Source organism: Peromyscus maniculatus, chromosome 22 (assembly GCF_049852395.1).
Source record: "Peromyscus maniculatus bairdii isolate BWxNUB_F1_BW_parent chromosome 22, HU_Pman_BW_mat_3.1, whole genome shotgun sequence".
NCBI lineage: Eukaryota > Metazoa > Chordata > Mammalia > Rodentia > Cricetidae > Peromyscus > Peromyscus maniculatus.
In genome coordinates this window covers 31,290,595-31,311,487 of record NC_134873.1, presented here as the reverse complement: position 1 = coordinate 31,311,487, position 20,893 = coordinate 31,290,595, and the positions used below count along the sequence as shown (strand labels likewise).

The 20,893-nt window shown below is 49.7% G+C and overlaps 1 protein-coding gene across 1 annotated transcript; it reads right to left on the bottom strand.

The window, feature by feature from the left end:
• Positions 1–39: 39 nt before the first annotated feature.
• On the bottom strand, positions 40–18,866 carry Pdia6 (protein disulfide isomerase family A member 6). The gene is made up of 13 exons (XM_076559049.1): positions 18,737–18,866; positions 15,064–15,205; positions 10,518–10,575; positions 9,620–9,746; positions 6,776–6,882; positions 5,442–5,572; positions 5,094–5,208; positions 4,094–4,234; positions 3,524–3,608; positions 3,353–3,425; positions 2,880–3,038; positions 1,234–1,330; positions 40–468 (listed from the first exon to the last, which is right to left on the bottom strand). The coding sequence occupies exons 1-13, from the start codon at positions 18,768–18,770 to the stop codon at positions 400–402; spliced, it is 1,338 nt and encodes a 445-aa protein (XP_076415164.1). The 5' UTR covers positions 18,771–18,866; the 3' UTR covers positions 40–399.
• Between the last annotated feature and the right edge of the window lie 2,027 nt (positions 18,867–20,893).

Below are 20,893 nucleotides of genomic sequence, written 5' to 3'. Positions count from 1 at the left end.
AATTTTATGGTGTGCCACTAATTTCATACATTTATCAGCTTTGTCCAAAATATCATTTTATTCTTGAATGGAAAAAGCCATTAATATTCAAACAAAAGAATCACATTTTAAAAACCCTATACATAAGAAACAGCCTCCAAGAACATTCAAGCAGCAGTCAGGAGGAGGAAAAAATGTTTCAACAGCCCAGTTTTCTTCAATATGCCCAAGAACAAATCCAATTCACTGCGACAATTCATAGAATTCTTCAGTGTTTTCTTGAGACACCAAGGTTCACTGCTGCCGTTTCCAGTGGCCGGCAGGGACTGCTCGGAAAGGCAGACAGCTGAGCAGAACCCCACTGCTAGGACACTGCCTGCTCCCAAGAAACGAAACGTGAAGAAGGCTGGGCTGCGGCCCTCACAACTCGTCCTTCTCCAGGTCATCAAGCTCCACATCGCTGAGGTCAATGTCATCCTCCACAGGAAGCTGAGACAGAAAGTGATGTTAGAGCCTCAAATGACCAACGGTTTCAACAGAAAAGCAAATTCCAGAGGATTCCAGGTTACAGCTTGGCTCTTGGACCAGTTTTAACCCTGAGGGAGAACCAGAGAACTTGGACAAAGCCTCATAAATGCAGCCTAGGCTGGCTTCAAAGTCCTCCCACCTCAGGTTCCCACGGCTGACTGCAGACATGCGCCTCCCCTGGGCTTTCTGAGAGTTTCTGAAACAGGGCTCCATTCTTGAACTCAGTCTGGCCTCAGTCTCATGACAACCCTCCTGCCTTAGCCTTTCAAGTAGTGCAGTGTGGAATAACAGGCATGAAACCAAGCTCCCATGACCTTTAGACTGTGATTTCTTAAACATTTTATTTATGTGTACGAGTGTGTGTTTTGCCTGCCTGCATGTCTGCACCATATGCACGAAATGCCCAGGGAGGCCCGAGGAGGCCACTGGGTCCCCGTGTCTGAAGGTGCCCATGGCTGTACACCACCATGTGGGTGCTGGGAACTGAACTCTGGCCCCGCTGAAGAGCAGCCAATGCTCTCAACTGCTGAGCCACCCTCCAGCAGCTCTGATCAGGATTTTAGGAGGACAGTCTTTCTCTAAATCTGAAGCCAGCCAGGTGTGGTGCATGCTGGGTATGGCCCAGGCGGGACAGCAGGAGCACAGCCCTGGGTCTGATGGTGGGTTCTGTTCCCCTGCACAGACAGAGACACAAACGGAGGAGAGAAGCCCCTTACCGCCACTCACCTCGCCATCTTTGCCATCCCAGGGCTCTCTGGGAGTGATGGCAGGAAAGGAACCACCTCCCACAGGTGCTGTGGAGCCACGGCCGAAAGACAGCTCCCTGGGGGAAGAATACCAACCACATCTAGATGTACTCCAAGTGAACAAACAGTCAAACACAATGTGTCCTGCACCCACAAAGTCAAGCACAACTTCTAAGTTGTTTCTTTCTTTAAAAAACAACAAACAAGCATGAAAGGGTGTTTTTAAAATAAGTGCCTAAGGAGCAAAGGCTGCCCACGGCCCTTGCCTGCTAAGCCCACGAGCTTGAGCAGCACATTATTAGTGAGGTGAACGTTTTCAACTAACCTGAATGTAGATGCACAAAGCGCTTCCCACTAAGACGTGAATATCTGTTCTTGAAAAATACTTGTAATCTGGCTACTCAAAATACTACCAGTGAGAATTCCTGGTCCTCTGGCCTCTGTCCGCTGCTGGACTACAGGCACCACCATGCCCAGCTCTAACTGGGTCTGTGAACACTGTCTTGTGGGGCATTTTTGTTGGTGGTATTTCGAGACTACTGAAGCTGGTCTTGAACTTGTGATCCCTGCCTCCACCTCCTGAGTGTGCAGACAACAGGCATGCACCACCGTGCCAGATTAAAACCTGTCATTTACCTTAGGTTCTTTAGTTTTATGCTACTTATTTTTGTAGAATACTTTTAAAAAGACCATTAAAAAACAAATTCATTACTAAGCCGGGCGGTGGTGGCACAAGCCTTTAATCCCAGCACTCAGGAAGCAGAGGCAGGCAGATCTCTTGTGAATTTGAGGCCAGCCTGGTCTACAGAGTGAGTTCCAGGTCAGCCAGGGCTACACAGAAATACCTGTCTTGAAAAACAAAAAAATTCATTCCTCTGGGTTCCACTTATTACCATGCTTGAGGAAAATGTATGCTTTGGCGTCATGTTTTGCTGATCTTAGAGGACGTACAGGAAGATTTTTACTGCAACATCCCCTCACTGTAGTTTAGCACGGCACAATTTATAGTCTCCAGAAAGCAACAGCCTCGGTGTGGCCCGGTCCAGGCACACCTACAGGATACACTCCACACAGCGCCAGGTACCCACTTTTCTATCAGCAGGAATTCAAAGCCCTCATCTCACACGGCAGCTGAGAAACCAACGAGGAAGAGAGCAGGAAGAGGAAAGACAAGTGACCTCTTCAGTCAATGCCTTCTCTTTGCCCAAGAAATGATGGCGGGGTTAGGAAGAGGTGACCAGCAGGGCAGGATGGAGAGCTCTGCACCCGGCTTTTGAATGAGGAACCCATCACTCGCCCACAGCAGGAGGATCCTCATTTTCACACATTTCCAAGCCAAGGGCTTTGACCTGAGGTCAGGAACACCAAGGGCGGGACATGACCTCCTAAGACCCCGCAGTTAGAACGAGGCCAGATAGTGTGCACTCTGACAAGCAGGGCGGGGGGAGAGGGCGCAGACAGACAGGCAAACCACGCACGTGGATGTACTGCCACAGGAGAGATTTAAAAGCGCTACCTTCCTTATGTTTTAAATGCAAACTAGTTCCACTCACTACCTGGCTTACACATGATATATAAACCAATAACACCCCACAGATGAGACAATAAACAACTAAGAAAAGTTACCTGAGAAACTCATTAATGCCTTGCTCACTGAAAGACCCTTTGAGAAGAGCAAACTTCATCTTGCGTGCGTTGATGGCCGCCATGGCAGGGTACCCGAACCCTCCAATGCCCAGCGCGTTCTCCAGGTCATACTGAGCGCCAGCCTCTGTCCACAGCCACCTGGGAAAGCACACTGGCTTCAGGGTGGGGGTGCTTTGGGGACTAGAATCTGAAGGTACACCCAAATCTTAGAAAGGAGTGCAGGATGGGCGCATGCTCAGATCCTGCAAGGCTGTCCACGGAGTCACATGGGTTTCCTGCCACCTGAGCTTGGGTCAACGTGCACACTCTGGGTCTCAGGGCAGGGAAGCAACAAGCTAGTGACAAGGCACACGCAGACACACACAGGTGCACACTGCAGAACACTCGGGATGAGAGGTGGAGGTCTGCACCCCGCCTGTTCTCAGAGAGGAGAGACTGCGCTCAGGACTCACCCCCACATCTTTTTCTTGTATTTGTCGGCCAGTTTCAGAAGAACTTCCAAGTAGGAGTTTCTGCCTGCAGCCCCTGATTAACAGACAACAAATATTGAAAGGGAAATCAAGTCAGTTCACTCAGGAAGCACTTAGCAGCCAGCAGCCACACGAGACCCAGCCTGTGCTCACCAGTGTCTAGGATGTGGGGCAGGACAGCCACGACACAGAGCTGGTGATCCTCGCAGGTCTTCTTGGCAACGTCTTCGTTGATGATCTGCACAGAAGAAAGGGCAGTTGTGCAACACAACACTCACGAGACTCCTTCCCCACAATCCTCCTCGCACAGACATGCCATCTAGAACCCTCTAGAGGTGCACACCATCACTCATTCCTCAGCCACCTGAGCAGTCTCTGAAACTGCAGTCCCTGGCCCAGGCTGGCCTCCACAGCTGTACATACAGGTCATACGTCTGTGCACAAGGTATGGACACAGTGTGAGGCTCCTGGTGTCTGTTTCCTCAACAGGCCATGAAGACGAGACTGCGTTTCCCCCTCGGTGCTGAGACCCGAGAGCGTCTACGCTCCAGGGCAGAGCTCCAAAGCCCAAGCGTGACTGAATGCACTCTGTTCTTGAGACACTTCGGTGAGCTTCTGCTCACAGCGTCAGTATTCTAATCCCACAAAGATTAGAATAGTAGTAAACTGAGAAGGGTTCACAGCAGACGGGAAGCTTCCTCACCACCAGGGGGAGCACTGTACCTCGAGCAGCTCTGGAGGTGGGGCATTATCTGAGAACAAATCCAAGGCCCTGGACACTATGTCTGATCTCGTCCGGCCACCGTCATAGTCCACGGGAGACTCGCCTTTCTGAAATATCTTGATTGTAGGGAATCCTCTGATCTATTAAAGTACAATAACAACCATAATATTTAAAACGGAAAATTGAATAATAATAATAATAATAATAAACAACAACCCACAATCTTTATGGTTTCTAAAAGCACTTCACAGACATTTCACTATCACAAAAGTATGCTTTAACCAAGCATGGGCACACACCTGTAATCCCTGATTTTCAGGAGGCTGAAGTCAGGATCACAAGTGGGAGGCCACTCTGGGCCACTTAATGAGATACTACCTCAAAAATAAATACTAAGTGCTGGGAACTAGGCACTTGCCTAGCATCTATCAGTCTGGCTTAAATCATCAGAACTGGGGTGGGGGGGGAATGAATTCCCAGCTGGAAGCACAGTCAGAGATTCATTAACTGTGGAGTTCAGTAGACCCTGCCCAAGCTCTGGGTATTTAAAACAGTGTGCATGCCGGGTGGTGGTGGCGGCGGCGGTGGCGGCACACGCTTTTAATCCCAGCACTCAGGAGGCAGAGGCAGGTGGATCTCTGTGAGTTCGAGGCCAGCCTGGACTACAGAGCGAGTTCCAGGAAAGGCACAAAGCTACACAGAGAAACCCTGTCTCGAAAAACCAAAACCAAAAAAAATAGTAATAAAAATAAAAATAAAAATAAAACAGTGTGCATACATACATACTTGAGAGCAAGAGGATCAACTTTCAAAGCAAGTGGTGTGATGGTGCCCAAACCCACAAGTCCTGAGTTCCAGACTCGATGGCTAGGGACACCACCTCTCCATCTACAAACGGTTAGAGGTCTCCCTGCCTCCTTCGAAGGGCGGCCGTGAGTCGAAGGCTGCTGAAATCCCGAGGATTTCTCTAATTAGTAAACGAGCCTCCACCACACTCACCCCGTATCGGCTGGCCAGAACCTGGTTCACGGTGGCGTCCACGGCGGCCAGCTTCACCTTGCCCTTCGTCTGATCCTTCACCTCTGTGGCTGCAGCAGCCCACTCTGGCTCCAGGCTGCAGAAACACATTTTCAGAGTCCAGGGAACTCACACAACAGGTCCTTACACTGAGCTGTACACTCTGGCCTAATCCCGGTTTTATGTCACACTTCAAACCCATCTCGGTGGCTTCAGCAAAGGGGTGATGCACCTGTCCCCCGGTTGAATCTGGGAATGACACAGCCCACAGCTGGATGACCGTACAGGAAGTGTGGTGACCGGATGCACGGTTTGGTCCAAGGCACTTACTTCTTGCAGTGTCCACACCACGGAGCGTAAAACTCAACCATCCAAACATCTTCACTGTCAAGGACATTCTTATCAAAGGTGTCATCCGTCAGCTCCACCACGTCCTTCTTACTTGAACTGTCACCTCTGCCCTGTCACGGTAACAGTAAATGTCACACTACCACCCGGCCAACAACGAACACTACTACTGCAAGCACAGACAGGACAATCACTTTACAAGGGAGCCAAGTTTTCGATTGGTTCATTAGCAAATACATGAAAACAGTTACTGAATATGATTGAACCGGGAGCATTCCTTAATACAATTTTTTGCTAACAGTCTTACTTTTAAACAATTCCTGCTACATTTAGTACAACTTATGGTCTGCCTTGAATTCTTCCACCTGCTATTTTTATAAAGAGCTCAAGCACCTGACGGCATGGCGGAATGCAGACTCTGGCAGATGGGTCTGTGTAGACACAACTGTTTCTACATTTTCAAATGTGAAGTCCAGATCATTCAAGACAGCTCACACTAGTGTTTCATCTGCCCCAGGCCCGGCACACAACAGGAGAGTAAGTACTCGGCCTTGAACCTATACCCCTGGACCTGAATTTCCTCTAGGCACACCTATGGTGCTGTTCACTCTGCTGTGCTGCTGTCTGTCACCCGGCTAATCGCCATGGCAGGGGCCAGGTAAGGATGCCACCTCTCGATAGGCCTGAGACTAAAGCTAAAGCTAGTTTTACTGGCCTCTTGAGGGGTGGAGAGCCATTTTGTAAGTAACTTCAACACTTCATTTCTAAGGGTGCATGGGCATCATAGTCAAGCTCCACATTTCATACAAAAGCACGTAAAACACCAAAGATAGAACAGGAACTTGTCTCTCTTCCTCTTCCTATTTATCCTGTCTGCGTTCCAGACTCACTGCCACAGACACAGGCCAGGAGCTCTTGCAAAGGCAGTCTGGGAAGTGAATCCAGGATTCTATTCTCCTCTTGGACCAGGGAAGGCCATGAGATCCCAGAGCCTGCCGCCCTCGGCATGGAGCTTCTTCCCACTCTGTAGTTCCAACAGCCCATTCCAGCTTGGGGCCCAAGACACCTATCTGGGAACCTCCTTCTCAGACTGTGACAAGGTTTGCCATGTAACTCTAAGGATGCCAATGAGCAGCTGGGGAGATCATACACTCCTGTAATTCCACAACTTGGGAGGTAGAAGTAGAAGAATTTAAGGTCATCCTTGGCTACAGTGAGAATCCAAGGCTAGCCTAGGTTATATGACACCCTCTGTAAGGAACACACACATTCAAGCAGAAGACCAAGACACACAAGACAGGACCACACAGCCTTACCTGTTTTCCAGAACTGTATCCACCACTCCGCCCAGCGAGGCGATCCTTCACGAGCTGGCGCAGAGCACTGAGGGCGGCATCTACGATGGCTTCCCCGGTTCTGCCACCTGTGGGCAGCAAAGGACAGTCAAGACAAGGCAGGCAACCCGGGCTGCCCTTCTGCCTAAGTGCCTCTCCTGCGCCTGTGAAGACTTGTAACTCCACATCTGTCAGGCAGCTGAAGGTGATTGGGTCTCGCATGCACCCACTATGGCGCTCATCCCATAATGCACTCTGCCCTAGACTTCCCACTCTGAATGCCAGTGTTTTTGGTTTCCTAGATCGCTCTGTTCACTGTCTGGAAAACTACAGCTTCTAAAGAGAGACTCTCATGTTTGCTGAATGGACGACATGGACATGGAAGAAAGGTTTAACAGCTAGTCAGGAAGACAGGAAAACTTCCCAAGAAGAGGGGAGAAACCAACACCACCTTTTCTAAGACACACAGTGTAGACAGTGTGTGTGTGTGAAGAGAGGAACATGACACACGGAGAGTAGACAGTGTGTGTGTGAAGAGTGGAACATGACACACGGAGAGTAGACAGTGTGTGTGTGAAGAGTGGAACATGACACATGGGAAGCAGACAGTGTGTGTGGGAAGCGTGGAACATGAGACATCTCTGAAGCCAAGTAACCTGAAAGCAATCAAGGCATCTCTTCTTTTGCTTCAAGTTCAGTGGTTAGGATCAAGTCAGTCCTAAGTAACCACCTTCAGTAAAGCTCAGAGAGCAGCCATGCTGCATGAGACCCAACAGTTCAAACACAACCAAACCTCAACCACACAAGAGGACGGTAAGTGGGAAGTCTATCCAAAACTACAGACCCAAGACCCCAGAAGAGCAAGGACAAGACATGACTTGAAAGCACCTTCAAAGTTCACAGGCCAAGCTGTAAGAGAGCCCCAGTATCACAGTAGAAGGAAAACACTACAGGAACCACCCTGGCCTGCGGTTCCCATCTTCTGTGGTCTACTTAACCACAGTCCAAGAATATCGTTTGTCTTAGCTCTTTCAAGTGAGACCACAGTCCCTAACCTCTAGAGTTCTATTTTACTATTGGTTACTGTTACTCTCCAATTGCCTAGTTTATAAATTAAAGTACACATGGATAGGGAAAATCTTCTCATGGTCAGGCTCCTACTAGGAGTCTTAGACCAGCTGTACAGCGGGAACACTCAGAAGTGCTCGGGTAACTGAAGGGCAAACCCGACATGAGAGCAGCCTTCCGTTCCTCCTGCAGACAGTTCCAGTTCGAGCCAGTGCTGTTCCTCCTGCCCTTTCTACAGTTATACCCAAGCAGGACTCATCTGGGAAAGAGGCTTCTCCCGCCGTGCACCAGTGCTGACCATCTCTTCATTATGGGCCATATGCACCCAAGTGCTAGCTACCTTTGAGACCACACTGCCTTCTGCAGCCACTCAGCCCTGCTGTCCTGGTGCACAAGCAGCCTGGCCCACCCATGCGGGCACAGGTCCGGCTGTGTCCTGGTGCACAAGCCGCCTGGCCCACCCATACGGGCACAGGTCCGGCTGTGTCCTGGTGCACAAGCAGCCTGGCCCACCCATACGGGCACAGGTCCGGCTGTGTCCCAAACACCTCCCCGAAGGCAGCTGAGACGGCTCAGCAGGTCAAAGTGCAGTCTCTGAGCTCCACTTGGCAGAAGGTGGGAACTCCTGAAAACGGTCCTGTGACGTCATGTGAGCACTGAGCCCACACGTGCCCCAAGACACACGTGTAATAACAACCACCTTATTTACAAATAAACACAGCCGCGCAGAATGCTCTACATATTCTGCCCTTGTCAAGAAGCAAAACGATAACCAGTTATCATTTCAAAGTGAGGACAGACGTGTTTACTCCTGAAAACAAAACTCATCATCAGGAAGAAACCATGCATCCAGGGCTTTGTCTCCAAGGATTCTGACCTCCAAGTCTGGAGATTTACCAAGTGAACTGGTACCTATACCAAGTATGTGTCTCCCCTCTTCTGCATGCACTATTTTAATTACACTCTGGTTGCCTGGGCAGGCTTCCCTCCCTCTTTACAGAAAAGCAGCAGGCCAGAGCAGTAAGTGGACAGGAGGCCCGAGCATGCTCGGAGAGGCGGGCCAGTTACAGCAGGCCGGGTCTGGAATTACTCTTCCGACCCCACAGCCCTGGGCCCTCCCCAGGGTGAGTCTGACTGGGATGCTCCTCCTTGGCCCACCGGTACTTCGGTTCACAGGTGCAACCTTCAGTTACTTTATGTCATATTTAGCAAATCCTTAAAAAACTTTAGCCAAACCCACCATAATGTAAAAATTATGCTCAACACTTTCATTAGGACCACGCTCTGTCCCGACTCATCAATTCTGATTAGATACTGTTTGTGTGTGCGTAGCTAATGATCAAGTGAGGACCTTGCAGTGTGCTATCTGGAATCTGGAGTACCCATTACCAATAGCTCCTGACACCAGTAGCATTTCAGAGTCAATGGCATAGGCACTACCATGCGTGTTTGCCAGACTCCAATCTTCCAGTAAGGGGAGGAAAACACAGATCTTCATCAACTATTAAACAGCTGTAATGAGAAAGGCCTGGAGGTAAAAAGGTGCAGGTCTACAACCACTCTGAATAATTCACATGTGTCACACATGCACGCACGTACCCCTGTACCCCTCTTTACCTACAAGCTAAAGCTCTAAGCTTGGAGGAGGCACTAAGTGTGGTATGCCATCACAGAGAGCAAGGTTAAGAGGCTGCAGGAGCCAGGCTAACTGTTCCAGGAGGTGTCGCCTACAGGGGAATAAGGAGGGAGAGTCCTTACCCTGATAATCCTCTGGCTTGTTTTTGTTGGCTCCAAATATCTTGATGGTAGGGAATCCCTGGACGCCGTACTGACCGCCCAGGGACTGGTGCTTATCGGCATCGACTGCGCCGACTTTGACAACATCCTGAGGAGACACAGACAGGTTACCTCCTTCCTACTCCCATAGCCCCGTCGGACTCAGGCACACAGGTAAGGGCCCAGGGAAGTTACAAGGGCCACTGAGGAGTTTAGCCCTGAAAACCAGGGAGAATTTAAGTTGTCCAATGGGAAACGGGCAAGTCCAGCCTGCAGGGAGTGTCTGGGGGAGGACTGGACACCAAGGCCTTCAGAACCAGCATGGCTAAGATAATGATGTAATTTAGCTGGGAAAAGGACAAAATAAAACCAGACATGAGCAGTAACATCTGCACCCCACCCCCCGCCCCCGAGGTATTTGATAGTACAATCAGCACTCAGGACTTCGCCATCAAATTAACTCCCAGTGCGCACTGGGCCCATGTGTGGTGGTATGTTGTGTACCCTAATAAAATTTGCCTGAAGATCAGAGAGACAGAGGAACAAGCCACTGCCACATCTTACCTCTAGGACTCCTCAGCCTGAAAAGGCTTCAGTTCCTGTCTCCTCAGGCCTTATATACCTTTCTCTGCCCAGCCATCACTTCCTTCCTAGCGCTGGGATTAAAGGTATGTGACTCCCAAATACTGGGATTAAAGGTATGTGACTCCCAAATACTGGGATTAAAGGTATGTGCCACCACTCTGGCCTCTATGTTTAATCTAGTGGCTGGCTCTGTCCTTTGATCTTCAGGCAAATTTTATTAGAGTATACAATGTATCACTACACCCTATGCAAATGTAAACACACAGTGAGGGAGGCTGGTGTCTCAGATACTCACTTTCAATGCAGTGGCTGCTTTCTTCCATTCTGGTGTTAGCCTCTGGCAATGACCACACCTGCCGAGAGACAAAACACAAATAAGGTGACAGTTAGACCCTTTGACCTTCAGTTCATAAAGCTGAGCTTGCCAGGGGGACCGGGACCAGAGGCCCAGTGACTACTCAGGACAGGCGTTATTTCACCACCGCCTGCTGACTACCTGAACACGGGGGAAACCTGTTTCACAGGCACTAATTCCGTAAAACCAAACAGAACCTGTTACAAGCCAGGCAGGCAGCACACACCTGTCGTGACAGCACTTGGGAGGCAGAGGCAGGACCACTTCAAGTTCAAGGCCAGCCTGGGCTACACAGTGAGTTTTAGCACAGCTAAGACAACACAGTGAGATCCTTTCCCAAAGCCCAAACAAACCGTGCTGTGAAATATAACAACGCGGCATACTGTATGATAGAGACAGAACCCACTTCTAGGATCCAGTCAGGCATGGTGTAGAGACAGAACCCACTTCTAGGATCCAGTCAGGCATGGTGTAGAGACAAACCCACTTCTAGGATCCAGTCAGGCATGGTGTAGAGACAGAACCCACTTCTAGGATCCAGTCAGGCATGGTGTAGAGACAGAACCCACTTCTAGGATCCAATCAGGCATGGTGTAGAGACAGAACCCACTTCTAGGATCCAGTCAGGCATGGGTAAGTGTAATGCCCACGGCATGCAGACCGTGTGTTTACCTATGGGCAATATGGTGCATATTTGAAAAAGGTTTTGCTCGGCTCTTCTGCCTGGGTCACGTTCTCAAAGGACGTCCCTGGACCTGTGCAGAGCTAGGACAGGCCTTCACTCTCTCCACTCTAATGATCAGATAGAGACTGGCAAAGGACCTGATTCCAAGGCTGGCCCGCCTGGCCTGTGCCACTGCCTTCCGAAGTGAGCCACGCCCCACCAGGCTTCCACAAACATCATGTCACTGATACCCTAGAGGGACCTGAACTCAGCCCCAACGTTTAAGCGAGGTTATTTTGTGGTAGGCAGTGCCTTGAGTTGGTGCTGTGACACATTTATACACATTTATATACGCTTTGCTGCTCGGGGGACACTTCAAATACAGAAGCCAGATACTCACAAGGCTTAGTTAGGCTTCCGTTTCTCTAAGAAGGAAGGATTCAAATTAAACAGTTAAGAGGGCACACACTGCTTCAATCTGATGCTAGGCACTAGGAACAGACCAACGTTTGACATAAAAATAAATTCATGGGCTGGAGAGATGGCTCAGAGGTTAGGAGCATTGGCTGCTCTTGAGTTCTGAGTTCAATTCCCAGCAACCACATGGTGGCTCACAACCATCTGTAATGAGATCTAGTGCCCTCTTCTGGCCCATAGGGATGTGTGCAGACAGAATATTGTACATATAATAAATAAATAAATCTTAAAAAAAAAAGAAGAATCCATTTTTGCTAACCTGTAGTAGAAACTCAAAAGTTCTTTCTATTATAAATGGAAACATCCCACAGTTGATGAGATTACTACTACTTAATGGCTTCCACAGCTATTTTCTTAACATTACAAATGATCATTACAATTGCTGGAACATTCTAGCATCATTTATGTGTACAACAACTTTAGAATTACATAGTTGTTAGACTTGCTGATGACTCATGATATCTATTAGTCTCTAAAGAAGTGCAAGTTGAGTATCCATTATCCTGACATTTTAAACCCAAGAGTGGGCATGCAGCTCAGTGCCTAGTGTCAGCAAAGCCCTGTGGTGGTAATCTAATTGTATTGAAATATTATTTTGATTTGTACTGAAATATTAATTTGATTGTATGTTAATAAATAAAGTTGTCTGGGGGTCAGAGCTATTAGAGCCATAGCAAGAGTGTGGCGGTGGTGGCACACGCCTTTAATCCCATAGATATCTGTGTGTTCAGGGTCAGAGCTATTAGAGCCATAGCAAGAGTGTGGCGGTGGTGGCACACGCCTTTAATCCCATAAGATCTCTGTGTGTTCAGGGATACAGCCAGCATTGGAGACATATGCCTTTAAGACCTAGGGGGCTGTACATTCAGACAGTGACGAGGCAGTCATGTGTTTGGGTTTACAACCAATGAGAAGGCAGAACAACATACTTTAAAAATACGAACCGACAGGAGGTAGGTCTTTTTTCGCGAAGCTGGGACAGCAGGAAAAAGGGTGAGATTTTAGCTCTGAGCTCTGACTTCTCGGCTTTCTCTTTTACATTGTTTCTGTGTTTCTTATTTAATAAGACGGTTGGTTACATCTACAAAGCCCTGGTTCAGCTCCCGGCACTGCCAAACCGTACAAACCAAACTACCCAACAGGAAACCGTCTGAGCACTACATGACATCCAGTCCTGGGTTTCTGCATTCACTGGGGAAAAGCTGTGTGAATATTTCAAAATATTTCAAAATCTGAAAAACTCCCAACATTTTAGACAGGAGCTCCTCAATTTGTCCTCAATTATGTAGGCTCTGTCCCTTCAGTCTTTGAGTCTCACGGAGTCCAAAGGTGGGCGCTGAACTTCCGATCCTCCCAAGTGTTCTTCTTTTTTAAGAACAGGTTTTGCTATGTAGCCCTGGAACTCCTCACAGTCCTCTGCCTCAGCTTCTGGAGTGCTAGAACTAAAGGCATGTGTCATTATGCCTGACTCTGTCTACTCTATTCACCATCTAAAGCCTTTCCTCCATGAAGGAATCCAAGGCTGTCCCTGGGATGTTAGAACCCAAGCATAAAAAGGCTGAAAGTGATTGTTCCAATTAGACATTTTTTCAGAACACTATGCATAAAACTGCCAGCATAATCGTTACCTACCACATCCAGAACCTGCCTTCTAAATCACACCATCTGCTGAGGTTTCACAGGGAAGTTTGCTTGCACTGTGGCTCTCAGAAACAAACCAACTACCCACGACACAGTGATAAGAAGCCAAATGTGCAAAAACACCTCACAGAGCCATGGAATAACTTAGCAGTCTGTACAAGTACTATTCGCCTGTGCTAGCTAATTCAGATGGGCTAACCACAGAATCCAGTAACTGGATTTAAAAACCTTTAGAAAACAGTCAAAGCATTAAAAAGAGCCAGATTCGCAATATGTTGGCACGAACGTTTAGCGCTGCCCTCCACTTGCTACACTGACCCTGAGTAATGTGCTGAGAAGCAGTGCCAAGTTTCTAGAACTGTTTCAGAACCCACAAAAGAACTTTCAGGGGGCACTTCCTAAAACGCACCCACTCAGGACTTCAGAATTCAAAGGTAAGAATTCCTTAAGAGCCCAGGTCTGGTGGCCCAGGTCTGGGATCCTAGCTATTTGGGAGACTGAGGCAAAGGAACAAGTTCAAGGAAGGCTTCCCTGAGATTTGGAAGTGAGTTCAAGGCCAGCCTGGGCAACGTGATAAGAACCTGCCTTAAAAATAAAGTCCATGTCAGCTTCTGTGGTGGTTCAAATGAGATGCTGCCCACACTCTTGGGCACTAAACACTCAGGGCCCGGTTGGTGGCGCTGTTTGGGCAGGCTCAGGAGGTGCAGCCTTGCGTGAGGACGGGTATGGCTGGGGCAGGCTTTGAGAGCTTAGACTCACACTTGACTCCTGGTTGGCTCTCTCTGCTGCTCCAGCACCGTGCCTTTGGTCTGCTGCCTCTGCTCCACCACTACGGCCTCTCCACTGGAACCACAGCCCAAATGAACTCTTCCTTCCCTAAGTTGCCTCAGTTGAGGTGATTTACCACAGCACCAGAGAAGTGACCGAGAATATCCCTTCCTGACGCTCACAAGGTGCTTTTCACTTGAATGTGCAACCTTGTGTTGGCTCATCTGCAGACATGCAGCTGGTAGTGAGCTGCTCTCGGGGTCCTGCATTCTGCTGCTTACAGCCACCATGGCCCTGTCACATTCTACAGTTCCCAGCGGTGTATGCGTCTTCGCCTTCCTTTGCATCACACGCTTTAACTAGTAAGCGTGCAACACTGCATTCTGGGCATGCGTCACAGCCCAGGTCTCCTTCCACCACGTGGGTCCCAAGAGTTACACTCAGGTCACCGCACTTGGCGGCAAGCACCTTTTCCCACTGAGACGTCTTGCCAGATCACCCCACAACTGATGCAGTCTCCACTGCTTTCAAGACACCTGACGTGTGCAATCGAGAATCCTAGTCTACAACTGTTTAGACATGGTGGCACAGATCTGGAATCTCAGTTCTCAGGAGGCTGAGGCAAGAGCACATACATTCTAGACCAGTCTGGGCTATATAACTCCAAGGTTCCAGACCAACCTAGACCACACACAGAACACCTGCACGCATGTGCACATACACAGACTTAAAAACAGCTGGGCATGGTGGTGCACACATTTAATCCTAGCACTTGGGAGGCAGATGGATTTCAGCAAGTTTAAGGCCAACCTGTTCTATATAGTTCCAGGTCAGCCAGAGCAAGCGACCCTGTCTCAAAAAAGCAAAACCAATCAATCAATCAATCAATCAATCAACCAACCTTTAAAAAAAGCATAACTATTTTACAATACGTACCATGGAGCATAAAACTCCACGAGCCACAGACTATTGCTCTGAATAACTTCTCTGTTGAAATTTGATGGCGTTAATTCAATGACATCGTCACTAGAGGAATACAGACCGCTGACTGCCAGAAAGAAGGTACAGCTCACCAGACCTGGACAAACGACAAAACACAGCAGTGACGGCACAGTCCACAGCAGAGGATCTCCCCCACCCCCGGGCCCTCGCAGAAGAGGACGGCTTGGGCTGCCCCTGCCCGTGGGTCCTTCCTGTTGCAGTGCTGGGCAGGAAGGGCATGGGCCACTCAAAACCACGACGGCTGCCGCTTCCAATTTCAAGGGAAGCACTTGCTTCTTCAGGGCTAGAATCTAGGAAGCATCCTCATTTTGTAAACAAGCAAAGCCCAGGAGAAAAGGCCACGGACAGGCAATGCAAAGACACCAAGTGGCAGAGTGGCTTTCTAACTCCTGTTCCCAAGTTGCTGGGTGAGCATGCCTTGGCACGAATAAACAGACACGTTACTCAAGAACGCTGCATCTGACGGAACCCAATTTTATCTAAAGTCTGGACAGTAGGGGAGCTGGCTCAGTGAATTAAGAACACTTGCTATGCAGGCACGAAGATCCGAGTTCGTATCCTCGGCGTCCACATGAAGAGCTGAGCATGGCTTTCCGTGCCTGTGACCCCACCGTGGGGGAGGGGAGGGCAGAAGGATGCTGGGCGCTTGCTAGTCAGCTTAGCTGAAATGTGAGCTTTGGTTTAGTCAGTGACCCTCTCTGGAGGAATAAGGCGGACAGGGAAAGAGGAAGACACTCAGCATGCCCCTTTGGCCTCTGCACATGCAGGTACAGGTGTATACATCTCTACACTCAAGAGAATGCACCACACGCCCACATCACACACACACACACACCCAGCAGAAGGGAACTACTGAGAAAGAGGAATGGGACCAGAGGGAGAGGGAGCAAGAAAGGATAATGGGGTGTGTGTGTGGGAATTTGACCAAAGTACATTATGTACATGTGTGAAAATGTCACAGGAAACCTACTATTCTGTACAGTTAATATGCTCAATGTAAATGTCTTAAGAAGTATTTGAGTTATAGATAGGGCCACTATTTAGGAACTTACAAAATAAAAGTGGCCTTTACTAAGAGTGATGTCACACAAACCAAGTATGGGATGAGACAGTTAACATGCTCCCAGGGGACAGGCAGGGACGGCTGAAGCTGGCTACTGCATTTAATGACCAAGTTGTCTGTGAGCACCTAGGCACCTGTGACAGTGAAAGAACCAGCAGCCAGTGGGCAGAGGACGGGAGGAGAGGAGGCAATAAGTCTAGAGAACACAGACAGCTCTCTAAACAAGTTTCGTTATGCGGAACTGGAAAGAGCAAGCACCATGTGGGGTGGAGGAAAGTTTCAGTGTAGAGATGGGCGAGATCTGTGTGGATATGTATGCATAGCGAGAGAGGCCAAGGACACTGAAGATCTCAACAAAGTGTCCTAAGTCAGGACAGGAATCCAGAGTCAGCGACAGAGGCGCTCTGGAAGGCCTCCATCTAATTCACAAAGCGGGACCGGCTCAGGGGTGGGGCTGCTCCCTCAAACTACTATCCACAAGGGAAGCCATCAGCCACATGTGGTTACCCCAAACCGAGAGGTTCTCCAAGGGTTAAAAAAAAGCATACTGGATTCCAAAGACTTGCAGAAAAAAATAGAAACAAACTTTATTAATATTTTTCATACCGAGTATGCGCTGAAATCATGATGGGTTACGTACAGATGAGTGGGGACTTAAGGACAGGACGCATGCCGAGAAGCATGCATGGAGACAAAGCCACAAACGGGGACAGCTAGCACATCATTAGGACACCTAACCCAATGGGGCTGCCACCATAAATGTGGTCATTACGTAAAATTAATTCGAAGTACTGTTACCTCTTCTGCTTTAGTTGTGGTTCCTAGAAAATTTAGGATTAAATTACAGACAGAGTAATGTATTTCTACTGGATGGTGCTGTTCCACAAAGAGAATAGTAGAGTTTGGCTCCAGAGTGCTGGGATTAAAGACATGTGCTACCATGTCCAGTGAGTTCTAAGACTTTACAAGAAGTTTATCTTGTTTATGAAATTGTTATGAATTCATACTTGCTTGATGCACTAAGTCCCGTGAAAACTTCAGATCTGGGAAAGATCAGAAGTTATGGACACTTGGCACACAGAGTCACATGGACTGTTACCTCCAATACAACATTAGAACATTGTTGCAATCTACTTCTGACTGAAGTTTTACGCTGTGTAGGTCTTAGATCTTTGATAGGATGTTTCTATTGGGTTACAGCTATCTGTTAAGGGAAGCTCTTGATAGAACTAGGCAAAGTGTAAAGACAAAAGTCTTATCCACAATGTCTAAGAAAACAAATTTGCCCATGCAAAAGAAATGCCTTACTGAGGTTTGCAGTCATTGTCCATCTCCGGGGATGCCTGCTGAGGACATGCATTCTCCCCTGCTGCCCTAATGGCCAGGAGAAGCAGAACCACCCAATTCTCTATCTACCGACTGATGCCTCCAAGATGACCTAACAGGGTCAGGAAAGATCAAACACACTGCCCTTTGCATCTGCTCTCCATGCAACGCACTCCTCCTCTGGTGGGGGCTGATTTACCATAGCAGAGGAGGTCAGTGCCGACCCACCAAGTTCTGCTTCCCGTGGTCACTCTACACAGTGACAATGAGTACCGCCAGGAAACAGAACTCCAGGAAACAGAACTCCCGGGGTCCACACTCTGAGGCGTGCAGATGGTTTTGCCATCTGTGGCTTCCCATTCAATCTCCGTAGCCGTTAAGGGTGTTATACATTCACGCCTGTAACATTTCTGCCTGGCACCCGCCTGCAGCAGGGTGTCCAAAAAAAAAAAAAAAAAAAAAGGCTGACTACCTGACTGAAATAATGAGTTAATTGAGAGGATCACTCTTTCACAGCTACTCATGGGGAAAACCAGAGATTAAATCTTTCCCTCTCTACAGTAACCCAGCAAGTACTTCTTAAACATGTACTACCGCTCCTGGGGTGAGCACGGTTGAAAAAAAGACAAAAAACAAACAAAAAGCCCTGGAAGAGAGGTGAGAAAATATGCTCCGGGTCACAGGGTCGTAGACAGTAAATGAAGCGGGCTGCGGGGAGAGCCGGGACCCATCTTCCCTATGGTCCAGCAAGGATCTAGGCTGCGTTAGTGATGTCTGAGACTTTAGGGCCGTGAACAGAGCCAGCCGGGGAAGGAGGGGACCCCCAAATCCACCCATCGGGCCGCTAACCATCATTCCGGGGCACCTGGGTGGACCTTCAAAGGCACAAAAGTGCTCAGGCGCCCCCGGCGAGGCCTCCCTCGGAGGGCACTGCCCACCTTCGGTCCGCATCTCAGGACCGGCCTCTGCTACCCCGCGTCGAAAAGTGAAGGCTGAGCTGGACCGGTGGTGGCTCGCACACGAGGTGAGCAGCGGCTGCGAGTCCCCGACTCCCGGGGCCTCCTGCAGAGGGCTCGGCCGGGCCTCTCCCGCCCCGCCGGCCGAGAAGTCCCCAGGCCGGCCCGGCACCCCGTTCCCTCCGCTCGGGCCTGCTCCGCGGCCCCGGACCCTCCGGCCGCCCCCAGCCCGGCCGGGCTCCCACCGCAGGCCCACGCTTACCGAGCCCCAGGCGAGCCATGCCGAGAACCCGCATTCCGTCCGCGCCGCCGCCACCGCCGCCGCCGCCGCTTCGGCTCTGCCGCGCCCACGTCCCGCCCTCGGCTTCTAGCGGGCGGTGCGCCGGCGCGCGGGGGCGGGCCGGAAGGGCTCGCCGCGCCGTGGCCGCCGCTCATTGGTCTCTGCGGACTTCGCTCGCCTGCACGGCCAATGGGAAGCGGCCGGGTAGAGGTTATCGGTTTGGTTCGCCCCCCCCCCCCCCCCGCCCAGTGGGACCAGGGACGAGCGGTGGAGCGGAGCGGAGCGGGGCGGGGCATGAAGGGGCGGGGCGTGAAGGGGCGGGACCAGAGCGTGTCCGGCCCGGTCCCTGCGGGTCCTCCCCCCCCCCCTTGTCCCCTTCTAATTTTTCCTGGGCTAACTGAAGAATCCAAGGCTGAGGTCTTCATTTCTCTTTCCTCTTTGCCTCTCTCGTGGCCCCTTCCAGCCCTCACTCCTTGACCTGTCTCTTTATGTTGGGGAAATAGCCCCGGGTCCTCAGTGTCTTTATGACCTTATTAAATGACATACTTATTCCTTCGTACGCGGACTGAGTATTCAGTGAAAGCCATTTGCCGAGCTTATTCTGTATATAGCAGCATCACATTGCTTTATTTTGTTAAATTGGCTGCAAAGCCTGGTTCACTCGCGTGACCCCGAGACCCTCAGAGCTTAAACGGCAGGGTTCATCGCTCTTGGCTGTAGGGGCTAAAATATATCACCTGGCCGAGAGCGCTTTGCAATATTGACGAAGATGTTCGAAGGATAACAGGGTAAGACATAATTAAAAATAATGGCTGGGGAGTCAGCTCTGTTGCCAGAGTGCTTACCTGCTACGCATGAAGCCCTGGAAGTAGATCTGGGGCACCACAGAGACACATCGTGGTGATTGTGCTGGCTAGTTTTTATCTCAACTGGACTCAAGTTAACGTTATCTGAAAGGAGGGAACTTCAATTGAGGAAATGCCTCCCTAAGCTCTAGCTGTAGGGCGTTTCTTAGTGATTGATGGGGGAGGGCCCAGCTCATGGGGAGCAGTCCCGTTCCTGGGCTGGTGGTCCTGAGTTCTGTAAGAAAGCAGGCTGAACAAGCCACGAGGAACAAGCCGCTAAGCAGCTCCCCTCCAAGGTCTCTGTCAACTAGACACAAACTAGACTCACCTGGGAAGAGGGGATCTCAGTTAAGAAGTTACTTCCATCAGTATGGACAGTGGGTATGTCTGTGTGAGCATTTTTTAAATTATTATTATTGATTGATAATCCATGGAGGAGGGCTCAGTTCACGGGAGGCTTTGCCTTCCCTGGGCAGGTGGTCCTAGGCTGTACAAGAAAGGTCATTGACCATGAGCTGGGACACAAGCCAGGAGGCAGGGTTCCCTTGTGGTCTCTGCTTCAGGTTTTGCTTCCAGGTTCCTGCCTTTGTGTCCCTGGATGACGGACGCTAACCCAAATTAACCCTTTCCATTCCAAGCTGCTTTTGGTCAGTGTTTTTATCATAAACAGAAAACAGGCTGCCTCCAGCCTGACTGTGCCAGGTACTGTGGGAGTCTCAGCCGCTGGCCAGGGAGCACACAGCCTCCACAGAGGCCAGGGAGACAAAGGCACATTATACTGCTGTGTTCCTGGGTTCCGATTCAATGAAGATCCTGGTACCATGGAAACCAGCATTAATCTTTTTTTTTTGCTTGCTTCTTCAGTGTGGTAAAATGTACACACAATTTGTTGCTTTGTGTTTTTTTCTCAGTGCTGAGTACCAGACTCAAGTCCTCACGCACGCTAGCATGCACTCCGCCGCTGAGTACCAGACCCAAGTCCTCACACACGCTAGCATGCACTCCACCACTGAGTACCAGACCCAAGTCCTCACACACGCTAGCATGCACTCCACCACTGAGTACCAGACCCAAGTCCTCACACATGCTAGCACGCACTCCGCCACTGAGCTACGCCCCAGCTCCTCACTCACAGTGTTCTGCAGCCATCACCAGTATCTACATCCATTTTTATTGTCCTAAACCAAAATTCTGCCTATAAGAACTTTCCATTCCTCCCTCTCCCTCATCCCTGGTCATCTTACTTTCTAGCTTATAAATTTGGCTAAACTGAGTGATTTGTATGAGCCAGATC